The 25,937-nt window shown below is 41.2% G+C and overlaps 1 protein-coding gene across 7 annotated transcripts in view; it reads left to right on the top strand.

Annotated features, from left to right (window-relative positions):
• MYO18A (myosin XVIIIA) overlaps nt 1–25,937 on the top strand; it is a 475,424-nt gene that overhangs the window by 157,589 nt on the left and 291,898 nt on the right. For 2 of the 7 annotated variants that reach the window (XM_040338544.1, XM_040338543.1), the window contains exons 2-6: nt 6,886–6,964; nt 7,414–7,467; nt 16,457–17,194; nt 22,982–23,056; nt 25,730–25,768. The exons of 2 other annotated variants lie outside the window; for them this stretch is intronic. In XM_040338544.1, the coding sequence (XP_040194478.1) occupies nt 6,926–6,964; nt 7,414–7,467; nt 16,457–17,194; nt 22,982–23,056; nt 25,730–25,768 (945 nt within the window). In that variant the 5' untranslated portion in view covers nt 6,886–6,925. The remainder of the gene's footprint in view (nt 1–6,885; nt 6,965–7,413; nt 7,468–16,456; nt 17,195–22,981; nt 23,057–25,729; nt 25,769–25,937) is intronic. 3 more of the 7 variants (XM_040338541.1, XM_040338540.1, XM_040338546.1) reach the window with 2 other exon arrangements.

Here is a 25,937-nt window from a genome sequence, read left to right as displayed (position 1 = left end):
TCTATCCACAATGGAAAAAAATAATTGTAAGACTTTAGTGATCTCTCATATCGAGGGTCTCAAAACTTTCTAAACAAAGGGTCAGTTTACTGTCCTTCTGACTTCAGGGGGGCTGGAGTTGCCAGTTGAAAAATAAATTGCCCCAGTGTCAGTGGGAGAAATAAAAATCGTATAGTGCTTGTCAGTAGAAGGAGGAATAGTGCCCCATTACTGGTATTAGTAGGAGGAATAGTGCATAACTGATTATATTAGTGGAAGGAATTGTGCCCCATTGCTGGTGGTCAGTAGGAGCAATAGTGTTCCACCATTGTGTCAGTGGAAGGAAAAATGCCCCATTGTTGTCAGTGCGAGGAATGGTATGCCAATGTTGGTGTCAGTGGGAGCAATTATGCCCCATTGTTGGTGGTGTCAGTGAGGGGAATGGTTCCCCACTGTTGGTGTCAGTGGAAGGGATTATGCCTCATTGTTGGTGGTGTTGGTGAGAGGAATGGTTCCCCATTGTTAGTGTGTCGGTGAGAGGAATGGCTCCCTATTGTTGGTGTCAGTGAGAGGAATGGTTCCCCATTGTTGGTGTCAGTGGGAGGAATTATGCCCCATTGTTGGTGGTGTCGGTGAGAGGAATGGTTCCCCATTGTTGGTGTCAGTGAGAGGAATTGTTCTCCACTGTTTGTGTCAAAGGACACTCTTGTTAGTGTCCTAAGGGCCGGATAAAGGCAAGCAAATGGCTGCAGTTTGGAGACCACTGTCACAGGCAGAATTGGAAAATAAAAAATCTATTAAAAACAAAACAAAAAAAACTATAATTCCACATCACATTTCATTGTCACACATATTCATCTCATAGCGCTCCTCCTGTGCTCACGGCCATTGTTCCAGCACCATGTTGGTACTAGTAATGGATGCTTGGCATTAACACAACTGGGCCTAGTACACTTTGGTGTTCATTTGCAGCAAGCCTTAAACTTTTTGCTGTAAACTTGTGTCATTGGCACTTACAATATAAAGTCTTCACATAAATACCAGGCTTATTCTTTGGGTTCATTGCATAAGTGAATAATTAGTTCCCAGACTAATGTGTTTTTTTGTTTGTTCAACTGCCAGACCCCCTTGCACTACAGCAGCTGTCTGTGATATTTCTAAAAAGTGCTGCCCACAGTGGAGGTGCTTTCTTCTTTCCTAGATCAGTTAGTGGAGATAATGCCTTTTATCATTTGTATTCTGAGAAACGGTAATTATTAATGCTGGCCGGTACATCAGGGAAAAAGGAGTATCTGAATCTCTAAGCTGAGCAGGAACCGAGCCTGGATCCATGGCGGGGAGATCTCACTGTTGGGGACTCCAAGAGATATAAGAAGCCAGCAGATGTTTGTTTAGCTCAGCTACTCCACTAGTAACTAAAATGTACTAATAGAGAAAACCAAATTTGCATATCTCTCTTAGGGCCCATTTAGATCTACACATGTGTTTTTTTTTTTTTTTTTGTAGCTTTAGGCAGGTGTGTTGTCATGCATCAGTGTGCGTTTCCTTTCAGCTTTGACATGTGTTTTGATGCCAGTTGACATGTGTTTTCAATGTGTTTTTGAATTTAGAGTTGATAGGGTAAACAGTAAGTGACCAAGGCTTGTTAATACCAGTTTCTAGCGCATCGAACTGCACGTGATATACGTTTTAATGCGTTGCTATTGACATCTATGGGCCTCCTACCACACCAACATACTGACAAAAAAGGAACATGTCCTAGGCCCCTTTCACACAGGCTTTCTGATCAGTCATTTTTTTTCAGGCAGACCTGATCGGAGGCTCCATTGAACCCACCTGGTTGTACAAGTATCAGCTCCTGATATTCATTGCCATAAAGAGACTGCTGCCTAAGTACGATATGTAACACACAATGAAACAGCCAGAAATATGGAAAACATCATTATAGACAACTTATTTTTTTACTGTGCAAATGATCAAAATTCATTTTTGCCCATACTCCAGCTTTTAGAAAATTAGCAATTTTTTCTGTTCAAAGATTTTTTTTATTAAAGAAAATCATTGAGTACAGTAACAAATAGTCATGGCTGGAATTATAAGAAAATTAGCAATTTTTTAAAGTATCAGGTATCTTTAAGACTGTAAATACTCTGTGTGCTAAACAATTGAACGGATCATATTTCTCAAATATGATTGTCTGCGAAGACAGATTTTTACAAGTTGCAAAAATAATTTACAATAACATTCCCCCATTTACTCTGTTAGCATCTGGAATACTGTGGGTTGGTTTTGTAAAACTGGCCCATTTCTGTTTGGATGCATCTATAGGTGGCCTTTACATTAACTACTTGCCGACCAGCCGCCGCAGTTATACGGCGGCAGGTCGGCTCCCCTGCGTGAGAGCCCGTAGCTATACGTTGGGTCTCGAAGTGGCCACTAGGGGCGCGTGCGCGGCGCCAGGGGCGAGCCCCCCCTCGTCACCAACTCCCGTGCGTGTGCCCACCTGGCGCGTTTAGCCACCGGGCACATGCGATTGCTCGTTACAGAGCGGGGACCGGGAGCTGTACCTTTTTTACAATTGGGCACCCATCTCTTTAAAACAACCTTTCAGTTAATTTCTTAGAATCAAAATATATTTCTGCAGGGTTTAACATTTTGTAAGGGTTTGGGGTTATTTGTAAATCATGATGCCGGAGATCTCGCCAGCCTTTGAGCCCTTTAGTATTGGAACTCTCAAACTTTTTTGAAAGCAGAGCCGTTGTCTGTCTTCTGTATGTAGCGCCGCCGCCCATGACATGGCATGTGGTTAGAACTCTTATTTCCTCTTGGCAATTAAGCCTTTCTGTCTCATGACCCCTATAGTGAGTTTTTCATTCAGACTTTTCTTGTCACCAGGAAGTGGTGATGTAAGGAGAACAAACAAGGGAAGCTTTGTTGTCTACTGTATCGGAACCGAATGCAAGGTGCAGCCAAGAGGATTGTAGAGTATTTCTATAGGGATGCACTAAAAATACTTAACCAGTGAAAAGTAGGATACATGTTGCTTGGTACTAAATTCTGTCCATTGTGCCTTAAACTGTCTATAGATGGGTAGAATTTTCGAAATGAAAATTCTTAGCAAAAGAATGTTCTAAGAAAGTTTGTTTTTTCTATTCGTTAGTGGGTCAAATTAATATTCGTATTTGACCGCAGTAATGGGAACAAATAAAAATGATCATGAACAAAAAATGTTTTCAAACAATTTTCTAACAGTGTATGTGGTTTTCCTTCGATAAAGTTAAATTCTTCTAATATCGAATGAAATCTTCCATATGACATTCGAAGGTTCTGAGCATTTTTGTACAATTATTTTTTTTCTTTCATTTGAAAATTCTATCCATCTGTGGCTAGCTTTAGTGTGTGAACAAGTCTCCAGTTACATTGGTTGTTTGTTTTAGTATGGCCTATTCATCAGAAGCTCACAAGGAATCCAAACCACAAGAGGAGAAGTCGGCACTCAGAATGGCCTCCAAGAATTGTTATCCTTTATTGCAAAAGCATGTAAAGTGCCTTCAAAAAGTATTCATACCCCATGAAATTTTCCACATTTTGTTATGTTGCAACCAAAAACGTAAATGTATTTTATTGGGATTTTATGTGATAGACCAACACAAAGTAGCACATAATTGAGAGGTGGAAGGAAAATGATAAATGGTTTACCACATTTTATAACAATAAATATCTGAAAAGTGTGGCGTGCATTTGTATTCGACCCCCTTTACTCTAATACCCCCTAACTAAAATCTTGTGGAACCAATTGCCTTCAGAAGTCACCTAATTAATAAAAGGAGTCCACCTGTGTGTAGTTTAATCTCGGTATAAATACAGATGTTCTGTGAAGCCCTCATAGGTTTGTTAGAGAACCTTAGTGAACAAACCGCATCATGAAGGCCAAGGAACACACCAGTCAGGGATAAGTTGTGGAGTAGTTTAAAGCAGGGTTGGGTTATAAAAATTTTGCCAAGCTTTGAAAATCTCACAGAGCACTGTTCAATCTATCATCCCAAAATGGAAAGAGTATGGCACAACTGCAAGCCTACCAAAACATGGCCGTCCACCTAGACTGACAGGCAAGGAGAGCATTATTTTAGAGAAGCAGCCAAAAGGCCCATGGTAACTCTGGAGAAGCTGTAGAGATCCACAGCTCAGGTGGGAGAATTTGTCCACAGGACAACTATTAGTCGTGCACTCCACAAATCTGGTAAGTATAATATGTTTATTATTTTAATAAAAAAAAAAGCTTTGCAATCACTTTAAACTCCGCAATTTCTGCAGTATTTGATGGCTAACACAGTACAATGCTCTACTGTTGCCACAATGGAACACCACTATAAAATACACATAATCCAAACACTCATCTCTCCAGAGTGGCAAGAAGAAAGCCATTGTTGAAAGAAAGCCATAAGAAGTCCCGTTTGCGAGAATCCATGTGGGGGACACGGCAAACATGGAAGAAGGTGCTCTAGTCAGATGAGACCAAAATTGTAACTTTTTGGCCTAAAAGCAAAATGCTATATGTGGTGGAAAACTAACACTGCACATCACCCGGTACACACCATCCCCACCGTGAAACATGGTGAAGGCAGCATCATGTTGTGGGGATGCTTTTTTTCAGTAAGGACAGGGAAACTGGTCAGGGTTTTTCTTTTATAAATTCTTTATTTTAGTTTTTCTTTCACAAAGATATTAATACACCATTAATAAAATAAATCTATTCAACAGTTCTGTTATTTTAAGCATAACATCTTCCTTTCCTTAACATCAGTTACTCTTTCACCAACAATAACAGTTTTTCGGTTCTACTTCAACTATCTCATCATTTTAATCACACTTTTATATAGGTCTACTATAGTCCCATATCATTGTTCTATTTTCATTACCCTGTTCCCCACCCTGGTTATCCCCCAATACAAGAAGAAAAAGTATCATAGAAATTAAAACATAGAACATAAATATAGAAAGATAAGAAAAAGAGAGAAAGGAAAAGAAGAAGAAAGCGAAAGAGAGAAAAAAAATCCACTTCTCCCTTCCCTCTCTCAGCTCCTTCCCCCTCACGTCAATTGTTCCCTTCATATAATATAGAGAGTCCAGATTTTGCGATAGTTGTCCTCCTGCACCCTTAGCATCATTGTGAGATTTTCCATTTGTTGAATTTTTGTTATTTTAGCAAACCATTGTGGTCTAGTAGGAGAGACAGTACTTTTCCATAGAGCTGCAATACATGCTTTAGCTGTCGTAAGTAGATGTCTCAGCAAAGATTTTTTTAATATTTTTCGAATGATAAAGGGATATCAAACATCTTGTTAGGAAAAAGCACTTATAAGCACAGCAAGCAGTGGGGTATGTAGCTGATGCGTTTCACACTGGGGTTCAGTGCTTAGTCCTAGCTCATGACTAAGCACTGAACCCCAGTGTGAAACGTGTCAGCTACATACCCCACTGCTTGCTGTGCTTTGTAGTGCTTTTTCCTTTTATACCAAGGCTACATTTCAAAGGTTTTTTGGTGTGCGGCTGTCCATACCTTCTTCTTCGGGGCGGAGATTAACCTTCCAGCAGGACTCTAAACATACAGCCAGAGCTCCAATGGAGTGGTTTAGATCAATGCATATATTTAGGTGTTAGAAGGGCCCAGTCAAAGTACAGACCTAAATCCAATTGAGAATCTGTGGCAAGAATTTAAAAATTGCAGTTTACAGACTCTCTCCATCCAATCTGACAAAGTTTGAGCTATTTTGCAAAGAAGAAAGGGCAACAATTTCACTCTAGATGTGCAAAACTGGTAGAGACATCCCCAAAAAGATTTGCAGCTGTAATTGCAACAAAAGGTGGTTCTTCAAAGTTTTGACTCAGGGAGGCTGAATACAGATACACGCCACACTTTTCACATATTTATTGTTAAAAAATTTGGAAAATTATTTATCATTTTCCCTCCACTTCACAATTATGTACCATTTTGTGTTGGTCTATCACATAAAATTACAATAAAATACATTTATGTTTTTGGTTGTAACATGACAACAAAATGAGGAAAATTTCAAGGGGTATGAATACTTTCAAGGCACTGTATAACAGCTTTAAAACAGTCAATGCGTATCGGCCATCAGGCCTTAGTCATGATGGCTGAAACGCATGGGCTGTTTTACAGCTGTAAACATATTTTTGCAATAAAGTATAACCATTGTTGGATGCCATTCCAAGTGCCGACTTCTCCTCTTGTGATTCGTGTTACCTGAGGCTACTGGGCGGTGTTGGGATGGAAGAAGGTGGAAGCAATTGCTCACCTGTATTCACAAAGAAACCAGTTCTGATTTTGGGATGTAGTAAATTATACATTTTAGAAAATAAAGTGTCAAATACATTGTGTGTTAAAATTGGTGATTGGACTGGCCTAGTTCAGCGCTGTCGGCACAAACGGGCACCTCGGGGGGCTTGCACATCAGGTGCTTTCTTTGTGTTGGAACCCTTCGTACGCAGAATGCCTGAGTGCTCAAATATGCATTTACTTCTGGGGTAATGGATTGGGTGCCTATACCTGACCCCTAATACCTACTAAGCCTCACAATTGACTCATTATTGTGATGGGCAACCTTACTAGACAATGGAAGCTTGGAAGATGTAGGAGATGTAGGAGGACTCGGATCCCGATTCGTAAGCTCATGAAGTAAATGCATAGAACTTGTTCTCTCTTTCAGCTGCAGTTTGTAACCAATTACCGGTAATAGATATTTTCTCCCTATGTTGTGTATTATTTACCCTTTGCTGTATGGAATGTATTTAACAGACTGTATATAGACCTGCTTTGTGAGTGTCATCACATGGCAATAATTAGGTGTCCAGAATGTGATCTTCTTTTTTTTTTTCCTTCAGCCAATCAGATTAGGACCCAGCAGCTCATGACTACCTTGCCATGGCTTTTTCCTCACGCTTTGCATTCTGGGAGCAAAAGGGAAGTGTTGTGACACTGCGCATGTTTTATTTATTTTTTGTTTGTTTTATTGCGTTAGTAGTAGTTTTAAACAGAATATATTTAATTTGACAGCCATTAGGTTGAGTTTTTTCATCTGATCCAGAGTTTTGAAGTCTAATGTTGGTCTCATGTTTGTGTATCTGTCCTCCGTTTTAGTGTTCCGGTTTTATTCTGTGTTCATTTAGCCCAGAAAATGAAAACTTGCACTATAGGGACATGACGGGTGCAAGGAATCCAGACCTTGTGATTGCTAGCTTCAGGGCTGGCACTTCTTTGTGTATTTTCCTGCATTTGTCCGGTGTGCTTCTGCCCAAGCTGTCAGACTTTTGTCTTTTATGTGACGAGCTGAAAATTGTTTTTATTTTTTTGTCATTTATTTTTTTACTTGAGAAGTGATTTTATACTTTCCTACCCATTTGAAACTTTAGGTCAAGGATGAAGACAAACCGCTAGGAAAGAAAAATGGTAGCCAGAATGGAACTGTAAGTTGGCATTAGTAAAGGTGTAGTACACTCATAGTGAAAGAACAGATTTACAATGGAATTACCATTTCTTGGGCTTTCTAGAGTTACCAGTTGATGGACGTTCATCGCGGTGCTGCTGATAGAAACATATGTAATTTCAATTGATCTCAGCCTAGCCAAATAAATAGATCGGTGTGAACCGAAAGATAATTGTTGTGAGCTTTTCTGATTGGTCTTTCCCCAGGGGGGCAGTTATTGCCTAGGCACCCCTCTTTTTAAGAATAGCAGAGAATAAGCGACCCATCCACTTTATGTGAGATCAACAGAATGATAATTCCAACCTATCGGGCGTTCCAATTTTACCACCGCACCAAGTCTGACCAACCATACAATTTTGACCCATTTATTAGAAGTAAAACCTATTGGAATGGGGAGACCATGATGCAAAGGAGAAATTTGTCATCACAGTCTAGACCAAAAGCAGGTGGATAGGGAGGGAGTTATTTTTTTCCTGCATGGGAGGGCCATAAAGTGAATCTGTGAGGAGAGAAATTAAAGCTTCCATTGCTGACCAGATTTTCAATGGTACACGTGCCCTGATCTTTGTTTAACTTCAAAGTGTGTCACTGAAATGGAACAAGCATTTGAGGGTTGTAATGCCCACCCTCGTATCATGCATGTTTGTTCCTGGTTAACAACTTAAATAAAGCTATTTTGGCCCTTTTTCTCCTATGGATCATTGGAGTGCAGTGCAGTTCTGCACTCATGTGACCTGTTTTCAGCCAACAGCTGGCTAAAGCCCACTGTCGGCTGACGTCACGTAGCTGGTCCAGGCTCTGTATTGATCCAGAATTTACAGTCGGGATCAACTTAGATGCCTAGACTGGCTCAGCTGCTGCCACTCCTTCCACAGCCCAGCACTCCAGTGAGCACTGGAGGGACAGAGCAGACAGCTAGTGACTGAGTCTCTAAAGACTGGGAACAGAGCCATCAGTGGTCTTGATCACTCCATTCTCAGTCTTAGATGCAGCATTTTTTATATATATATATATATATATATATATATATATATATATATATATATATATATATTGTGTGTGTGTGTGTATATATATATGTATGAGAGAGAGTTATAGATAGAAAAAAATCCACAACCCCATACATCTCTTTTAAATACTTCAATCAGAATTATAGCCCCTGGAGCCTGCATCTTTAAAACCCAAGTCATCAATGTTAGATGTTTTAGTTCTATCCTTAAGGTTGCTTAAAGATTATTTATTTTTATTTAAATAAAAGAGCCCCTTTTAAAGGGTCTGCTGCTGGGCTGATTCTTGATCTTGGGGACATTCTAGAATATCAAACACATGTGACATTGATCTTATGTAGTTTGTGGCTTCTATTAATATGCGTCTCCTACAATTTACCACCATCATGATCACTTGCCAGGAAATAGGAGCAGTTTTAATCCAAATCCTAGGATTTGTAGCCACATTGTCTGTATATTAAGCCACCAAAACCATTGGGACTGTGCAGTAAGATAGGCTTAAAGTGGTTCTAAAGGCAGAAGGTTTTATAGCTTAAAGTGGATGTAAACCCAATTCATGAAATTTGAACTGGGCACATATATCTGCAGTATTTTATCTCTTTTCAATGAGCTAAGTCTTATACTGGTAGTTCTCTTCTGAACGGTTCCTCTGGTATCAGCCTGAGAACTCCTGACATATTTTTTGACTTTTTTAGACAAGCTAAAATAGATTAGCAGAGAGCAGCTCCTATTACAAAACACCTCTGAGAGTCTCTGCCTATGATGAGAGGGGGTGTGTGCCTTTCCTCCAATCAAAAGAAGTTATCTTGGCTGTATGCCCAGTGTTAACCAGGAAGAGAAAATCTCCTAACACGATCTTAACTTTCTAAACAGTATATAAATGTGAAGACAGCAGATATACATATAAAACCTATGTAGGGGCATTTGGTTAATCTCTGTGTATCACCTGAGGCTGTTCACTTCACTGGGTGTATGGAGGGTTTACATCCACTTTAATGCACTCTATGCATTAGGATACAAAATCTCCAGTGTGCAGAAGCCCTCCTAATGCCCCCCTCCCCGTCTATACTTTGCCGAGACCCATCTTGAGCCAGCGATGTTGCATGAGAGCCTTGACTTTCCAGGACTCTCCCTCCTGATTGGCTGAGACACGACAGTGACGCCATTGGCTCCCGCTGCTGTCAAAGTCAGTCAGCCAATGAGGGGGCGGGGGCCAAGCCACGGCTCTGTATCTGAATGGAAACACAGACCAGTGGCTAAGCTCGGTGCTTGCTATGGGGGCATTTGGCAGGGGGAGGGGCCAGTAGTGCTGGTGAGGGACCCGCGAAGAGGAGGATCTGGACTGCTCTGTTTTTAAACAAAAACAAATGTCATACTTGCCTGCTCTGTGTAGTGGTTTTGCACAAACAACAAGACTTTAATATCACTTTTAGTGTTGGCAAAACCCAAAAGAAAACCTTTTTTATATTGCAGCTGACCAGTTCTTATATGTGATGACTGCATTAGTTTTCTTTCTATTTGGTCATCTGCCCTGGAAGATTCTTGTTTTTCAAAAGAATAAGCTCTTTTGCAGATGTACCTTTTTTAGAGCCGGTTCACACAGGGGCGACTCGTCAGGCCACTCAGCAGCCTGACAAGTCGTGCTCAGCTCTGTTCAATAGAACCGTTCTAATAGGAGCAACTCAAGTCGCTCCGACTTAGAAAAAGGTTCTTGTACGACTTTGGGGGCGACTTGCATTGACTTCAATACAGAAGTAATTTTGCAAGTCGCATCTGAAGTCGTCTTGAGATCGCCTTGCCGAGTCGCCCCCAAAGTCGTGCCGCCCCTGTGTGAACCGAGTCTTACAGGGTTGAGACAAATCATTTACTTCTGGCAGAGGTATTTACAATGGTCAGCTTTTATTCATGTACAAATCTTTATAATCCATAAGGAAAAAAAAGTTGCTGATAAAGTGTTGGCAGGAGTTCAGTTTCAGTTTGTTAGTGTAACTAAATCTGCTAGTGCATCTACCCCCCCCCCAGACAGTGCTGCTGTCCAAATGTGCCCTCTGTGCTCCTTCATCCAGAGTGGGGGCACTAAGAGGTGTACTACTTGCCAGATCGCCAGGGGAAAGAGCCTATAAAAAAGAAGGAAAACTATTTCAGCCAGCATGTCTAATGATTGGTAAGCTGCAGTAAGCGCCCGGCTTTAGGCGTACAATTCAAGTTGCCTACCAGGTCTAGACAGCTGCTATCAATGCGGCATAGATATAAAACAATATGAGCAATTTGCTTTAAATAGCAACAGGTTTGTAGAGAACAGAATGCTCGGTGGTAAGAATTTTCTTGATCTGTGACTCATTACTGAAGTTCTTGGGTCAATACGAACCGAGGAAATTTGATGTCAGCAGTTTTATATTAGAGCAGCCATCCCACTTCTCATTGCAGCTGAGCAGTCTCAGTACAAGGCATTCAGAACTCAGCCCAGACTGAGCCGTGCGTTTCGCCTCCACCTCCTGATCTCTGGATAGACCCAGCGTACTCATCTTGCATTAGTGTTTGATTGTTCAGTGGCACAGTCAGAAAAGGCTCCAGAAAGGTACAGAGGCTTTTCTTTGACAGACGCATGCACCATTGGCTTTGCAGTGAGTGTCGAGTTGTAAAAGGGCTTATAAAAATCATCTGTGTCTTTTTTGCGGTTCATATTAAGAGGGATGATGAAATTAGTTAGGAACAGAACTGTGAAGTGAAGGGGCTGTTTTGTGCTGTTTTGTACGGTGACAGCTGTGTGTGGCTTGTCTTGGCTGACACCTATGGTAATGACATGATCGGGCAGATGATTTCTTCCATGGCTCTAGCAGAGTATTCTTTGTGGAAATATACGGCAGAGCTGTCCGGCAGCCCTGCACTGCAGTCATACTGCAGTTGTACAGTGACAGCTTACATAGTGTTTTCCAGCAGTTGTCTTTTCATATTGAATAACCCAGTAACTGCGTCAGGGATTAGGCCTAATGTAATGTATCATAGTCTTGCCTTTTTGGTAACTTCAATGGAAGACATTATCAGCTTGGTACGCCCTGGTATTACATGTCCCTGTTTGTGATGACATTTTAATGGTGTAATAGTGCTATATCTTTGGCTCGGTCACTCCAGCTTGTCTATCCCTGAGATCCAACTTCTCTGTCACCCTCTCCCCAACAGCTGCTGTTTTGGTTTGCTGTAAAAGTAAATGTATTGCTTAAAGTAGAACTGTGGCCTTTGTTAACAAGTTTGTTGAATTGAACAGCCCCAGATGATACACAGGGATGAACCAAATGTCCCTACATAGGTTTTACATGTATATCTGCTGTCTTCACATTTATATACTGTTTAGAAAGTTGAGATCGTGTTAGGAGATTTTCTCTTCCTGGTTAACACAGAGTGTGATGTCATGGCATACAGCCAAGATAGCTAACATTGCTGATTGGAGGAAAGGCACACGCCCCTTCTCATCATAGGCAGAGACTCTTAGGTTGGGTTCACACTGGTACGACAAACGCTCCGACATTGGGAGCATGACGTGTCACATGACGTGTGAAAATCAATGTTTCCCTATGGGAGCCGTCTTAAAGAGGGGAGTTCACCCTAAAAATAACTTTTAACCTTAGATGGATGCTCATTTTGTCTAGGGGAATCGGCTAATATTTCTAAAATCGAAGCTGTACTTACCTTTTTAGAGAGCGATCTTCTCCGCCGCTTCCGGGTATGGGTCTTCGGGACTGGGCGTTCCTATTTTGATTGACAGTCTTCCGACAGGCTTCCGACGGTCGCATCCATCGCGTCACGAGTAGCCGAAAGAAGCCGAACGTCGGTGCGGCGCTATACTGCGCCTGCGCACCGACGTTCGGCTACTTTCGGAAAATCATTACGCGATGGATGCGACCGTCGGAAGCCTGTCTTTAGACTGTCAATCAAAATAGGAACGCCCAGTCCCGCAGCCCATACCCGGACGCGGCGGAGAAGATCACTCTCTAAAAAGGTAAGTACTGCTTTGATTTAAAAAAAAACAGCCGATTCCCCTAGACAAAATGAGCATGAATCTAAGGGTAAAAAGTTGTATGTCCGGGTGAACCCCCGCTTTAACTGGTCCGACTTTAAAAATGCTCCCTGTGCTATTTTGGTCCGACTTTGATCCTACTTCAGCCTATTGAATATTAAAGTCAGATCAAAGTAGGACCCTTGCCCTAACCATCCGACTTTTGACATCTGGCATGGTGATTACAGCAGCAGTAAAAGGAATTTATCTCACACTCACACAAGTCAGACTGTCACAAAGTCGGATCAAAGTAGTATCCTGTTCATGAAAGTCGGATGGATGTAGGACCAATGTAGGATCAATGTAGGACTGATGTCGATGTAGGACCAATGTAGGATCAATGTAGGACTGATGTCGCAGAGCAAAGTAGGATGAAAGTTGTATGACTGTCATGTCATACCAGTGTGAACCCAGCCCAAGAGGCGTTTTGTAATAGGACCTGCTCCCGGCTAATCTATTTTAGCAACCTCCCCAGACTGAAAATTCAGGCTGCTTTTGTCTTAAAGTGTCAGAGAATTTGTCAGGAATTATTAGGCTGATAACCGAGAAATAGTTCAGGAGAGAGCTATGGGACTGGACTCATTAAAGCGGGAGTTCACCCATAAAACATTTTTTTCAAACAATCCCCCTTAGATGGATGCTCATTTTGTCTAGGGGAATCTGCTAGTTGTTTTAAAATATGAGCTGTACTTACCGTTTTCGAGATGCATCTTCTCCGTCGCTTCCGGGTATGGGTCTTCGGGAGCGGGCGTTCCTTCTTGATTGACAGTCTTCCGAGAGGCTTCCGCCAGTCACATCCATCGCGTCACTAGTAGCCGAAAGAAGCCGAACGTCGGTGCGGCTCTATACTGCGCCTGCGCACCGACGTTCGGCTTCTTTCGGAAAATCGTGACGCGATGGATGCGACCATCGGAAGCCTCTCGGAAGACTGTCAATCAAAATAGGAACGCCCAGTTCCGCAGCCCATACCCGGAAGCGGCGGAGAAGATGCATCTCGTAAACGGTAAGTACTGCTCATATTTTAAAACAACTAGCCAATTCCCCTAGACAAAATTAGCATCCATCTAAGGGGAAAAAGTGTTATGTACGGGTGAACCCCCGCTTTAAAGAGTGATAACAAAATGCTGCAGATATATGTGCCCAGCTCGAATTTCATGAATTGAGTTTACATCCACCGTTAAAGGGAGGGTTATAACTCCTGTAAGGTTTATTTTTGCAATCTGTGTCCCAATATGGAGATTTTCCTTCACTTCCTGTAGCCAAAAGAGGAAATGAGCAAAAACCCCTTCAAATTAAGGGGATCCTATGGGACCCCAGGTCGCCAGAGCTAGTGTCAAAATGTCCTCTTTTACTTTCCTGGGGACAACCTAAAATTAGGGTTTTTCTTTTACTTTTATTTTCAATGATAATGGTAAACAAAACAAATGGAGAAGGTGAATATCCCTAACCGGGTCATAGACACCAATACAAACTATACTGGACTGGTAAAAATGTATACCCGTGAAGAGTTGGTCTAATTATTGATTTCACCTGTCAGTTTGGGATTTAAGTGGGTGCGTGTTCAGAGAACTTTCAGTTACGAATAAGCACTGATGTGTGAAACTCGTTAACTGGCTGTCCTGGAGCTGTATTTTTGTATTTTACCTAAATGGATTGAATAAAGAAGCCTATTTGTTATCTTGGAGTGCTGCTACTTTTTGTTTCTTATAATGAGCAAAAAAAAAACAACCTGACAGGTGTTCTAATCCCTCTCCCCTTCCTACCAAAACAAAAGTTTAGTAGTACTTTAATTATATATAAGTGCATGTGTCCGCCTGCAATGTCCTACATCATACCTAATGACCGTTAACCTACCAATCTTGTCAGTGGCGGCAATGATGCTGCACTGCTCCTGAATGCAGAGTAGAGGTGCCACTCTCTCGTGCCTGGTTGCACTACAGTGGGATGAGAAGATGTCGCAGTTGGCATAGATGCACTATATTACCAAAACTATTGGGACACCTGCCTTTACACGCACATGAACTTTAATGGTATCCCAGTCTTAGTCCGTAGGGTTCAATATTGGGTTTTCTCACCCTTTGCAGCTATAACAGCTTCAACTCTTCTGGGAAGGCTGTACACAAGGTTTAGGAGTGTAATGTGGGATGCCATTAGAATTCATGTGCGTGTAAAGGCAGGCGTCCCAATACTTTTAGTAATGTATTTGTGCAGGTCACCACTGATTCACAAGCCTCTAGCTTGTCTATTAGAACCTGAATACATTTGGTACATCCTGCTGATTTCTGGATCGGCAGCACTGCTTTTGTTGTGGAAACTGAAACCCTCCCACTGTAGGCTGCAAATATACGAGAGAGTATGAAACACAAATGAAGGAGGATTTCCTTCAGTCAGGAAAGGCACTTTTTTCTTTTTCTTTTTCTTTTTTTAGGTTTATTCATCTCACAGTAACTGGATTTAGGCTGTCATACAGGAGCCTTTAGTTTTGCGTAATGGGGAATTGGTACCTCTGTTTTTTAGTATGGTCTGTGTTCCTGCTGGGAGGATTCACCCTCATCATTTGTCCTGGTGACCACTGTCACTGGGACTGAAAGAGGAGAATAATCCAAAATTCTGGGTTTTTACCAGTATACAAAGAAAAAGAGCCGCTGCTCCAGGTGTATGATGATAACCTGAGGTGGAATATCTCGTAGAGTGCTAGCCCCGGCCCGCCTCCTTGGGAAACTTGTAAGAAAAGAAATGGCTTCACATCTTGTGCTTAATCATTACTAATGATTGCCTTACCTTAATGATTAAGCACAAGATGTTTGTGTGAAACGCGTCTACGTGACCTCGTGTTGGTGTCTTTGGTGTTATCACTTTGAACAATAAAAGGCAATCGGAATTCCTGGATGTGCAGCCATTTACTTTCTTAGGGGTTTTCACCAGAATAAGATGGGAAATTTTCCATTGGAAACTTGTTTGGGTAACAACGATCTAAGAGAGTTGATTTCCCTTACTCTCAATAGTTTTCCTCTCACTTCCTTTAGTGTTTGCAGGACAGGAAGTAAAGGGAAATTTCCTTAGAGGAACACAAATAGAAGTATAATAATTTATTATTAATATAATACAGTGCAAATTAATCTACCCAATAAATGACTACTATGCTTGGTTACACTTTTGTTTAAAGCTAATGTAATGCAACAAGTTACATTTTGTTTCATTTTCAAATTTCAAATTATATTTAATACTGTTCATTTTATTTATCCTGTTGTTTTTTCTATATAAATCATTTTTTTTTTTGCCTGTTCTTCCCTCAGAACATTTGAATATGATATTCCTCCCAGGCAAAGAAAGTTACAACCACCGAGCATTCCCGTCTACCATAAATGGGGTTCATGTAGGGCCCTTTAAATTGGGGTGCTAACCTGATCGCCAAAAAAACTAAATGTGGCTCTTAAACTTCCAAGGTTTTAGTAGAAGTTGAAACTATTATCCATGCTTCACTATAGGTTGAACAGTGTGTTGAACCACCTCATTGACAGGTATTGAGGCACAGGAAGTAGGCCAAGTGCTATCTGCACACATTGATATTTGCATAATATAATAGCCTGGGTTTTGGTACTTGGACATTTTAGAAGATTACTTAGGAGCTTTCTCGTTGCCTGCACTAATACTCTGATTAGGAAAGCTTAGGGAATTGTTTCAGCTTAACCATGATTTTTACATGCATAATACTGTATTCTTGAAAACCCAAATAACTGTTCTTATGTCACAAAATGTTACTTTGTGGTATCTCAAAAGTTTATTTTATGCTGTGGTTAGTTTAATTGGTGCCACTGTAGCTGAAAGTGTGTGAGATTTTCATACATGATTTTCATGTAGTACTGAAAACAATGTTTTATACTAAAATTTATGTCTTCAAAATGTAGTCTGACAATTCAGAACCAGGGAGTGAGCAGGAAACCTCTAGTAGTCCCTCATCTCCAAGGAATTCATTGTCTCCAAATCCACTGCGAGCAAAAAGTCCAGATCCAAGACAAAGTCCATTCAGGGTGAAGAGTCCAGAAAGGCCTCTGAGTTCTGCAAGGGTAAGTAGCCCTGGACCAGTACTAAATGGTGATGCAAAACAGCTTGCAGACAAACCAGCTGATACTATGCTGAGGAAAGGAGGAAGTGAAAAGTCCCTGAATGCAGATAATGAAGCAGGTGGTACAAAAAAGAAGGTGGTAAAGGTGGTGAGAAAGATGGTTAGGAAAGTCATTCCACAAGAAGATGCAGGCAGCAAAAGTGACCAAGCTCGTGGACACAGTTTGGACTCCACTAATGAGGAAAAACGTCAATCTCCTGTACCTCCTGCCACTCAAAAAACCGGAGCTAAAAAGGAGGGGCCACAAAAGGATGATCTTTCAGTGGGTCTCACAAGCCTTATGTCTAGAGGTAGAACGAAAGAACATAAACAGAGGTTTAAGCTCCCTGAGAAGAAAGTGGAACCTGTTGGCGAAAAGGTGCCTCCACCCACTTCTCCTGTTGAAAAAACACCCGAGATGCCCACCTCTCCTGTTCCTGTGGAAGAGAAGACCATTAATGAAAGTCACCAGGCTACAACGACCGTCACTGATTTATCTATTAAAGCTCCACAGAAGAGTAGTGAAGGACTTGCATCAGAGGTATTCCTGTGTGTGCAATGTGACTACATTTGTGCATGCGCTACTGAATCACCACATCGCCCCTCCTGGACCATTAACCATGCATGCATTTGATATGGAATTCTTTACTGACTAAATGTGTTGATGATACATTAAAGAGTAACTCCACTTTGTTAATAAAAAAACATTCCTCTATATGGGTTATCTATTTACATTGTTCTGTATACCATCTGTGTACAGAACACCTCCATGTAGCTATATGTTGATGTGTTTCGGTAAGAAACCTTCTGAAGGCTTAGCTGAAACGCGTCAGCCTATAGCCTGTACCCATGTAACCAATAAAGGACTTTTATTCAAGAGCATTCGAGTTGCCAGCCCTTTTTGATCCAAATATGACATTTGTGTCGCACTTGTATATACGATATTCATTTTTTTTATTAACCTATTTTTTCCCACTTGAGTGGAGTTACCCTTTAACAAATGAATTTACTTAAATGCAATTCCATTGTCTTCAACAACCCATTGCCATTTTCAACTTGATAACTGGCTTCTTAGCATAATTTCCAGGGCTGGATAAATCCCAGGGTCAGGTGGCCACTAAGAAATTTAAGCCAGCGCTTAACCCTTACCAAACCTTTTCGATTGGTATCAATGAAAGTTTAAGTCTCTTGGCTTCTTTGGATATCCTTTTGACTCCTTATATTGCATGAATAAAAAACAAATCTTGTAGAGCTGTCTGGACAGAAAATAGTGCCATCTTGTAGTGACTGAGCTCTTTGTTTCCTCCTCTAGTAGGTATGTATGTATTTAGCTTATTTTTTTAGCTTTCAGCAATGAAATGTTGAGCTTGCAGCTTACAATAGTTTGTTGGGTATGCTGCTTACGAAGCCAGATGCTGGCTATTGTACAGTAGCTGTGCTTCAGCTTAGCCTTTGCCCGCACAAAGATACATTTGGTCATTCTTAAATGATTTCCCACCTTTGCTCAGCCTTCTTTGAAGAAGGGAGTTGCACCCCCCAAGTCTCAGAAGCTGCTGACTGCTGCTGTCACTCAAAAACGTGGAAGTCCTTTCTCAAAACAGGTGTGTTGAGTCTAATAATAATGTAATGCCTCTGGATGCATTGGCCTTTTTTTGCATTACTGTTTAGTGCAGGGGTGTCTAAACTCTTTTCAAAGAGGGCCAGATTTGATGAAGTGAACATGTGTGAGGGCTGACCATTTTGCCTGACATTCTTTGAACCATAAAAATTTGGTCTAAGTGTGTTGGTTCGAGCACTAATACACTGCCCAACAAGATTTCTCTTGCCTTTGTGGCTGTGTGTGAGTAAAGAGATGAGCTCAGGCATGTTATTTGGATACATCGTATTAATTGGCGTAAAACACACCTTTACTTTAAGAGTGAAGTTTCAGGAAAAAATAAATACATTTAAAATGAAGAACTGTGAAGCAAAATAAGGGTCAGTGCCCATCTGCAGCCTCACAAGTGCCCATTTGCAGACCCACCTTTGCCAGGAAGGCAGCACCCACCTTTGCCAGGAAGGCAGCACCCACCATTGCCAGGAAGGCACCCACGAGCGCCAAAGATTACCTACAGGATAATCTCCTGTTTAGCGGCGGCCTCTTTCATAGAAAGTCCCACCTCCTTTGAGGAACAGAACAGTCGTCCAATGGCAGCGCCCGAGACAGAACTTCCTATTACAGAGGCCACCCGTAAACAGAAAATTCTCCTGTGTGTATGGCACTCGTCCCGCCTCCTCGATCTCCCCTCCAAAGCATATACATCTTTTGTGGCCCCGGCTATGGGAGATTGTCGGGGCCACAAAAGATATATGTGTGCAAATAACCAGGCGGGCCGTTCCAAAGACACGGGCCGTGATTGGCCGGCTGACAAGACTTTGGACATGCCTGGTTTAGTGCTTTGTGAAGTTTGGCAAGTGCCAAATTTGTTTAAATTAGTTTCTTTATTTACTTATTCTAGCTGTTTTGTTGATAACAATAGAATCTAGTTGATGTAGGATATTTTACATCATCAATGGTTATCTTTTAAAGGGTTAGTCCACCTGAAGTAATATTTCATTTAGAAGTATGTGCTTGGACATATAATCATCCACAGTTTCCCTTCCAAATACTTTGTTGGCAAGATCCCTACAATTGAGTTCCCACATCATCTATCCCCACCTGTTATTATAATGGCGTCCTTTATCCTGTTTTACTTATTTCCCTCATTATGGAGAATTCAGCAGGGAAATAGATTTTGGTATTTGTTTGTAGCAACTGGCAATTCCAGTTGGGAGATCTCATTGCAGTTGTTGTCCAGAGAGATGCAACAAGCCAAGTGGAAAAATCCATTAGAGGACACTTGTAGCTGACATATTAGGTTTGGGTTAATTTGCCCTTTACATAAAGGAAATGTATATAGCAGTTTTCACATACCTTATTAATAATGGTCAGGATTTAGCAAATATATTGCTGTTTTTAACCAGGTAAATCTTAAATGAGACGTATGGCCAAAGCTTTTTTGGGCATACTTCTGTAGATCACAGATGTGCAGTTTGTTCTGCACGCCTATGACTCATTTTCAGCTAGCAGTGGGCTAAAGCCCGCTATCGGCTGACGATCACTGAGACGAATCCAGGCTTGACAAATATCCCATCCATATGGTCACGATCCACCCAGATGACAACAGCCTCTCGGCAATTCGCTCAGAGCCTGAGCCAGCCCCTCCCTACCCATCCACAGCCCCAACGCTCCAGTGAGGGGGGGGGGACTGATTAATAATGGTGTTTGATCGCTCGGTTCTCGAGGGACAGATTCAGTATCGGATCGATTCTGCATCTTCCTAGGTGAGTATAATTGTTTGTTTTTCTTTTGAATTCCAAACTTCTCTTTTAAATATAGCATATAAATGTTTTTTTGCTTTTGAAACTACATGTGAAGGTGTAGATTTCATATTCCAAAGGGCCCTCTGTTTGATTCTTTGATGAAAGTAGCCTATTTTCTCAGCTCTATGACTCTTTTAAAGAGGTTGTAAACCCTGGGAGAAAAAACCAACTGTAAGACAAAGGCATAATGAGCTAGTAGGCATTGCTTACTAGCTTATTATGAAAGACTTCATTTAGAACACAGCCCTCCAGCATGGCAAGCCAAGTTTAGGGGATATTGACAGTACTTACTTATTATAGGCTTACCTTGTAGGTTCAAGTGAAAAATAATATACTTCCTGTTTAAGGGTGGCTTTTTCTGAAGTTTCAATCAGGCACATTCTGTCTAAAAGCAAGCAGGCTTGTATTAATAACAGGTTTAACATCAATTTTGGACTCTTCTGAAATAAGTTAAGTTAATCAGTTCTGCAGTTAATGTCCTTCTAAGGCCCCGTACACACGACCGAACATGTCTGCTGAAACTGGTCAGCGGACCAGTTTCAGCAGACATGTTCGGTCGTGTGTACGGCCGATCGGACAGGATTCCAGCGTACATTTGCCCGCCAGACCGTTTTCGAGCGGACAAATGTTTCTAAACTTGCTTAGAAACATGGCCGCTGGAATCCTGTCCGTCGGACATGTTCGGTCGTCTGTACAGACTTACCGTACATGTCCGAGAGGCCGCCATCCCTCGCATGCGTCGAATGACTTTGACGCATGCGTGGAAGCATTGACCTTTCAGCGTCGCGCACGTCGCCGCGGTGACGGCGCAAACACGTCACCGCGCTGTCTGTCCACGCGGATTTCTCTCATTTCTGTATGATGGTGTGTACAGCCATCATACAGAAATCTCCGGGCGGGCATGTCCGCTGAAAACGGTACGGCGGACCGTTTTCAGCGGACATGTTTGCCCGTGTGTACAAGGCCTAAGTGGCATTTGATCTGCTTCACGTGAGTTTTGCGTAGACTTGTTGTATGGGAAAGCAAAAGCCAGTTGACACAGGCACTTCCCCTGCACCTCAAACTTGCAGTATAATTTAAAAAATATTCATACCGAAGTTGCCTTCTATTCAACCATTCTGCCAAATATAATGAGTATGGTCATAGATGCAGTACTTTTAAGTTTTATACAGGTTGACATTTTTTCTCCAAAAATAAAGCTTGGCTTTACCACCTCCCAGCTTTTCAAGCATTCGTTTTGGTGCCTTCTTAGTCTCAGTGACTACTAACTAAGTTGAGATTTGCATATAACTTCAGCTGGCTATTGTTCTTGACTAAACTCACCTGGTAGGGAGCTTTGCTAAGGTTGAGGATTAGTGCTAGCAGTATTATTGGAGAATTGTAAAACTTAATTTTAATAATCAAAGTAATTTGCATTAAAGATTTCCGGTGTCTTCCTCTGCTGAGTTCATGACTCAGGTTGAGTTGATGGGTACGAAAGTAACCAGAATTCCCTCCACTGTATAAATCTAGTCAATCACTTTATTGCACATCTGAGATTTCATTGCAAATCCCAGGTAAAACCCACCCTTCCTCAACCTACCCAATCCAAAAAAAAAAGCATTTGCAAGGTTTCTTTTGCCCATTATGTCTTTGAGAATGGAATTGGGATGTAAAACCACAAAAACTCTGTTTAGGAAGGCAGCGTTGTACTTGTACTAGAAGGACCTTTGTTTTCTTAGGTGTTGGCTCATAGGTGCCCTGATGAGGGTCGGTTCTTGGATATCGTCTGCAGGCTCATATTCCCAGACAAGTGACCTTTGGAGCAGGAGCTCTACTAAATGTGTCTGGTGGGAAAGATTTTCAGGAATAAACTGGAGGACATTGTTACTGTCTTTTTAATATATGATTAATTTATTCCTCAGGGACTAATTTCTTTGCTTGATTAGATAGCTTCACTGGGTATCTTTTATCAATACAATTTAAACACAGACTGTCCCAGTGTCTCCACATGAAATAATGTATCTTCTTAGAAGGCAGGCAAGGAAAGAGCCTCCCAGCTCTTTGGACAAAGTTCCACTGTTCCCAGTAGATTTACTAGCAAGTCCATAAGTTCAAATCCTCAAAGGCAAGATCGGTAAAAGGGATGGCAACAATTGGATACCTGGCTTGGTGCTAGTAACATGGGTCTTAAACGGTTTAATAATAAAAAAAGACAAATCGCTTTTTGGAGTTTCATTGTGTGCTATATGATGTGGGTTGCCAAGCTAAATATTTTGGATCATCATGTATCCAGAACCATTATAAGTCAGTATATTGTTGCTTTTGGAAAAGTGTCGTTCTAAGACTGATATGAATGATAAGGGTGGTATGATCTATGGAATTAATCTAATGTTTGCTTTTTCACTTTGTAACCCCTAGTTGACATTGGTTGATGTGGTTAACACGCATTGTTTTCACTTGGGGGGGGGGGTGTTTAAGATGGGGGGCTTCTAATCCAATTAGTTGGTTTGGTTAACAAGACTTGACACCGTGAGGAATTTTCACAAATTATCCATTAACATATTTACTAAGTACATCTATGTGTTGCCTTCCTTTATTATCACATAATCGGAATGTTTTTTTTCTCCAGATAGACATTCCTCAGCACTCAGGGACAGGCTTTAGTTTTGCAGAGGAGTAGTAGTAGTAGTAGTAGTAGTAGAGATTTCTGACCAGTAGAGGGAAGTCACAGCATTAGCAGTACGCTCATAGTAAAGTTGTGTTTGGCCATTGCACACTGCGTCTATTCTGCACTGTCTCTCTATATTTATATCTTTATACGTTTTCTGCAGCGTTTGTCAGTGTTCCATTGAGTTACCTACTTGCTCTATGATTGGGGTGGGGGGCTGTTGGGTAGCTGTAGCTTTGGCATTTAGATGAATACTAATATAAATTTGACCTCCAGGCCCCAAGTACTGTTATCCAACGGACACCATCAGACGAAGCACAGAATCGCCTGGAAAGGATCTTCATGGCATCTGTAAATAAAGTTTTTAGTTTCTTATACATTACAGTCTGTATATCTAATGCTGTTTTCTAGCTTCTGCCCATCAGGACAATCGATTGAGTGAAGCCAGTTTGCATGGCTGGTTATAATGTATTCAAGGCTTCAGACCTTGTGCTTTAACCTTTGTTGGCTTTACTTGTGCTCCCAAACTGTGATAGTGTATTTTGTGTCATCTCTGTGGTGTAAGAATCTTTCTATATGTGAATGCGTCAGGATAAAGATCTGATTGTTACACCTTGTAACCAATCGGATCCGTACTGTATTGTTCTTAATGTAGCAAATTAAGACTCTGGTTGTTGTATTATTTTGTACAAATTTCTGACACTGTCATATATGCAGTACTGCCGTGAATGTACAGTTCCAGGCTCCATGCACACTAATGTTTTTAAACTAAAAAAAAAGCTGGAAAAATCACGGGATAAAAGGCGCTTGTAATAGCTTTTTGTAGTAGCGTTTTTAGGGGCGTTAGCATTTTATTGGCATTTTTGTAGTACAAGGTAGAAAAAATCAAAACAAAGCATTTAGGCCCCTTTCAGACGGACGGATAGAATGGTGCTTTTAGCTGCGGATTTTCTATTTTTCTACCGCAGCTAAAAGCACACAATGTTTTCCTATGGCCCCATTCACACACAGCGTTTGCGTGTGTGAATTGAATGCGTCCAGGTGCGATGTAGCGCAGCTATATGCACATAACCGCAGGTAATCGCAGTCTTTTTTGTCAACTGCAGATAGCAGCGTTTTAGAATTCAAGGGACCCAAACAAAAACAAAAAAAATAAAAAGGGTTGCTATGGAAATGAATACCGCAGCTAAACGCGGCCGCAGTTAAACGCACGTAAACGCATGTAATCGCAATGTGCAAATGCAGCTAATCGCAGTGCCTGGAGCCTTGAATTTCACAAAACATTTGTAGTGCTTTTAACTGCGGCAAAACAGCCGTCCGTCTGAAAGGGGCATTAGGAGTGTTTCTGCTGGAAAAATACTCAAGCAAACTCTCCAAAAACATTTTTTTTTCCCTGCTGAAACAAAACAGAGAGGCAGACAAAGCATAATTGTTTATAAATGGTACACGTTATGTGCGCTGCATTTCATGTGTATTTTTTCCCTCTAATTTTAAATTCTGCTTTGGACTTCAGGATTAAAGGAAATCATAAAAGCTGATTATATTGTCACTCAGCCCTGAAAATTTGCTTGAATGAGTTCCATGTTTATGCATATGCACTATCATCTATCTAGATCACATCTCTTGGATTCTGTTGGTGATACCTCACAGAATTTCAAAATGTACCCAACTTGGCTTAAAAAAAATATGGGTAACCAAATTAGCCAACTAAAATTGTAGCATATGCAGTAAGCATTCTCTCTAATATTTGCATATTCAAAAAACTTAAATAATAAAAGCGTTTCTTGATAGTACAGTTATCACCCTGGTTGGCCTGCTTTTGGCGGTTCATGAGTTATGTCGGCATTTATTTTTATATGCATCAACCGCTCTTACTTCAGCGTTTTAATGTAATGTTTGGTGACAGCATGCTCTGAAAATGTTGATGACTCTTTGTTATGGCTGTATCTATAATAAGTGTACATCTGTTTATCTGCTTTTATATGGAAGTTGTTATTGCAGGCCTGTCTGTTACAGCTGTCTAAAGAACGGTTTCCATATACTTAGCATTGCAGTACTTGGCTCTGTTACTGTCCATTTGCTGCTGCTTGAATGACTTTCGAATGGACATGCTGCTTACTGTGTTGTCACTTGACCATCATTACAGCTGGACATACGTTTCATGGTTTACACAATATTGAAATCACTTTGTACCTCTATTGTGATATAACTGGAAATAACCAATAAGAAAGTAGCCCTTGGCAGTGTTGCATGTAGAGAATGCTGAAAGGTTATTTCTCATTTATCTGTTGCAGGTTATTGTATATCTCGCTGCATGCTCACGGTTACGCAATTTCCACATACTTGTTTTATAATGTGTCAGCTGTGACTTTGAAGCTCCTGAAAACTGTAGATGAGACCTTGGCTTGGCCATCTCTAGGTGGTCTTGCGCTTTTGGCTCATTATTTGTTTCAGAGAATAAGTTGTACATCTCAAGAAGTTGAACTGCTTCTGTTGGCTCCATAATGGCCCCTTTGGGTGACCAAAGCCTGCAGAATGATTAGAACCTCTGTCAATATTTTATTGCTGTCCACGTTCCCCTTTGATGGATGTCTTTTATAGAACAAGCAGTTCTCCCAATAGAGACACTAACAGCATTTAAAACCTGACAGACATTCTACCACCTCCCTACTTAATCCAATAAAAATTTAATCGAACAATATTTTGGCTAAAGTGGGGCTTGTTTTCCAGTTTTTAATAAATCTAGTTTTCGAAAATGCATCCATACTTTAGGTCCTGCTTCTTTGTTATCAGATGTTATTTGATAGTAGTGTAGAGAAGACATCCATTTCTCTGATTTTAGATGAAAAATGATGGCACGTACTTGTGCTTTCCTTTACCTTGTAAATGGGATCGCACTTGCAGGTTAATGTGATATCAGTATTCCCGGTAATAGTTGTCTACAGTGTTCCATCTGCTGTTCTGGTATCTGATGTTTTCTCTGGTTGCTCAACTTTGCTTTCTTTCATCTTCTTGCTGTCATAGCTGGAACCAGCAGCCTCTAGCTCTTCTCCTCAGAACCAGGTACTGTACCCCCAGGATCTGTCTGCCAACCCAGCCTCGTCTCCTGTGCACATCTGGGCTGGTGTCTGTGCGCGTGTGTCATGCTGGAGTGTAAGGCTCTCTTCACATGTCCTTCCTGCCCATGACTAACCTCCACCTACATCCCAGCCTTTCCTTTCTGCATGATGTG

This window comes from Rana temporaria, chromosome 2 (genome assembly GCF_905171775.1).
Source record: "Rana temporaria chromosome 2, aRanTem1.1, whole genome shotgun sequence".
NCBI classification, from domain to species: Eukaryota; Metazoa; Chordata; class Amphibia; order Anura; family Ranidae; genus Rana; species Rana temporaria.
Note: the sequence above shows the minus strand (reverse complement) of the source record. Positions and strands in the feature narration are given on the sequence as shown.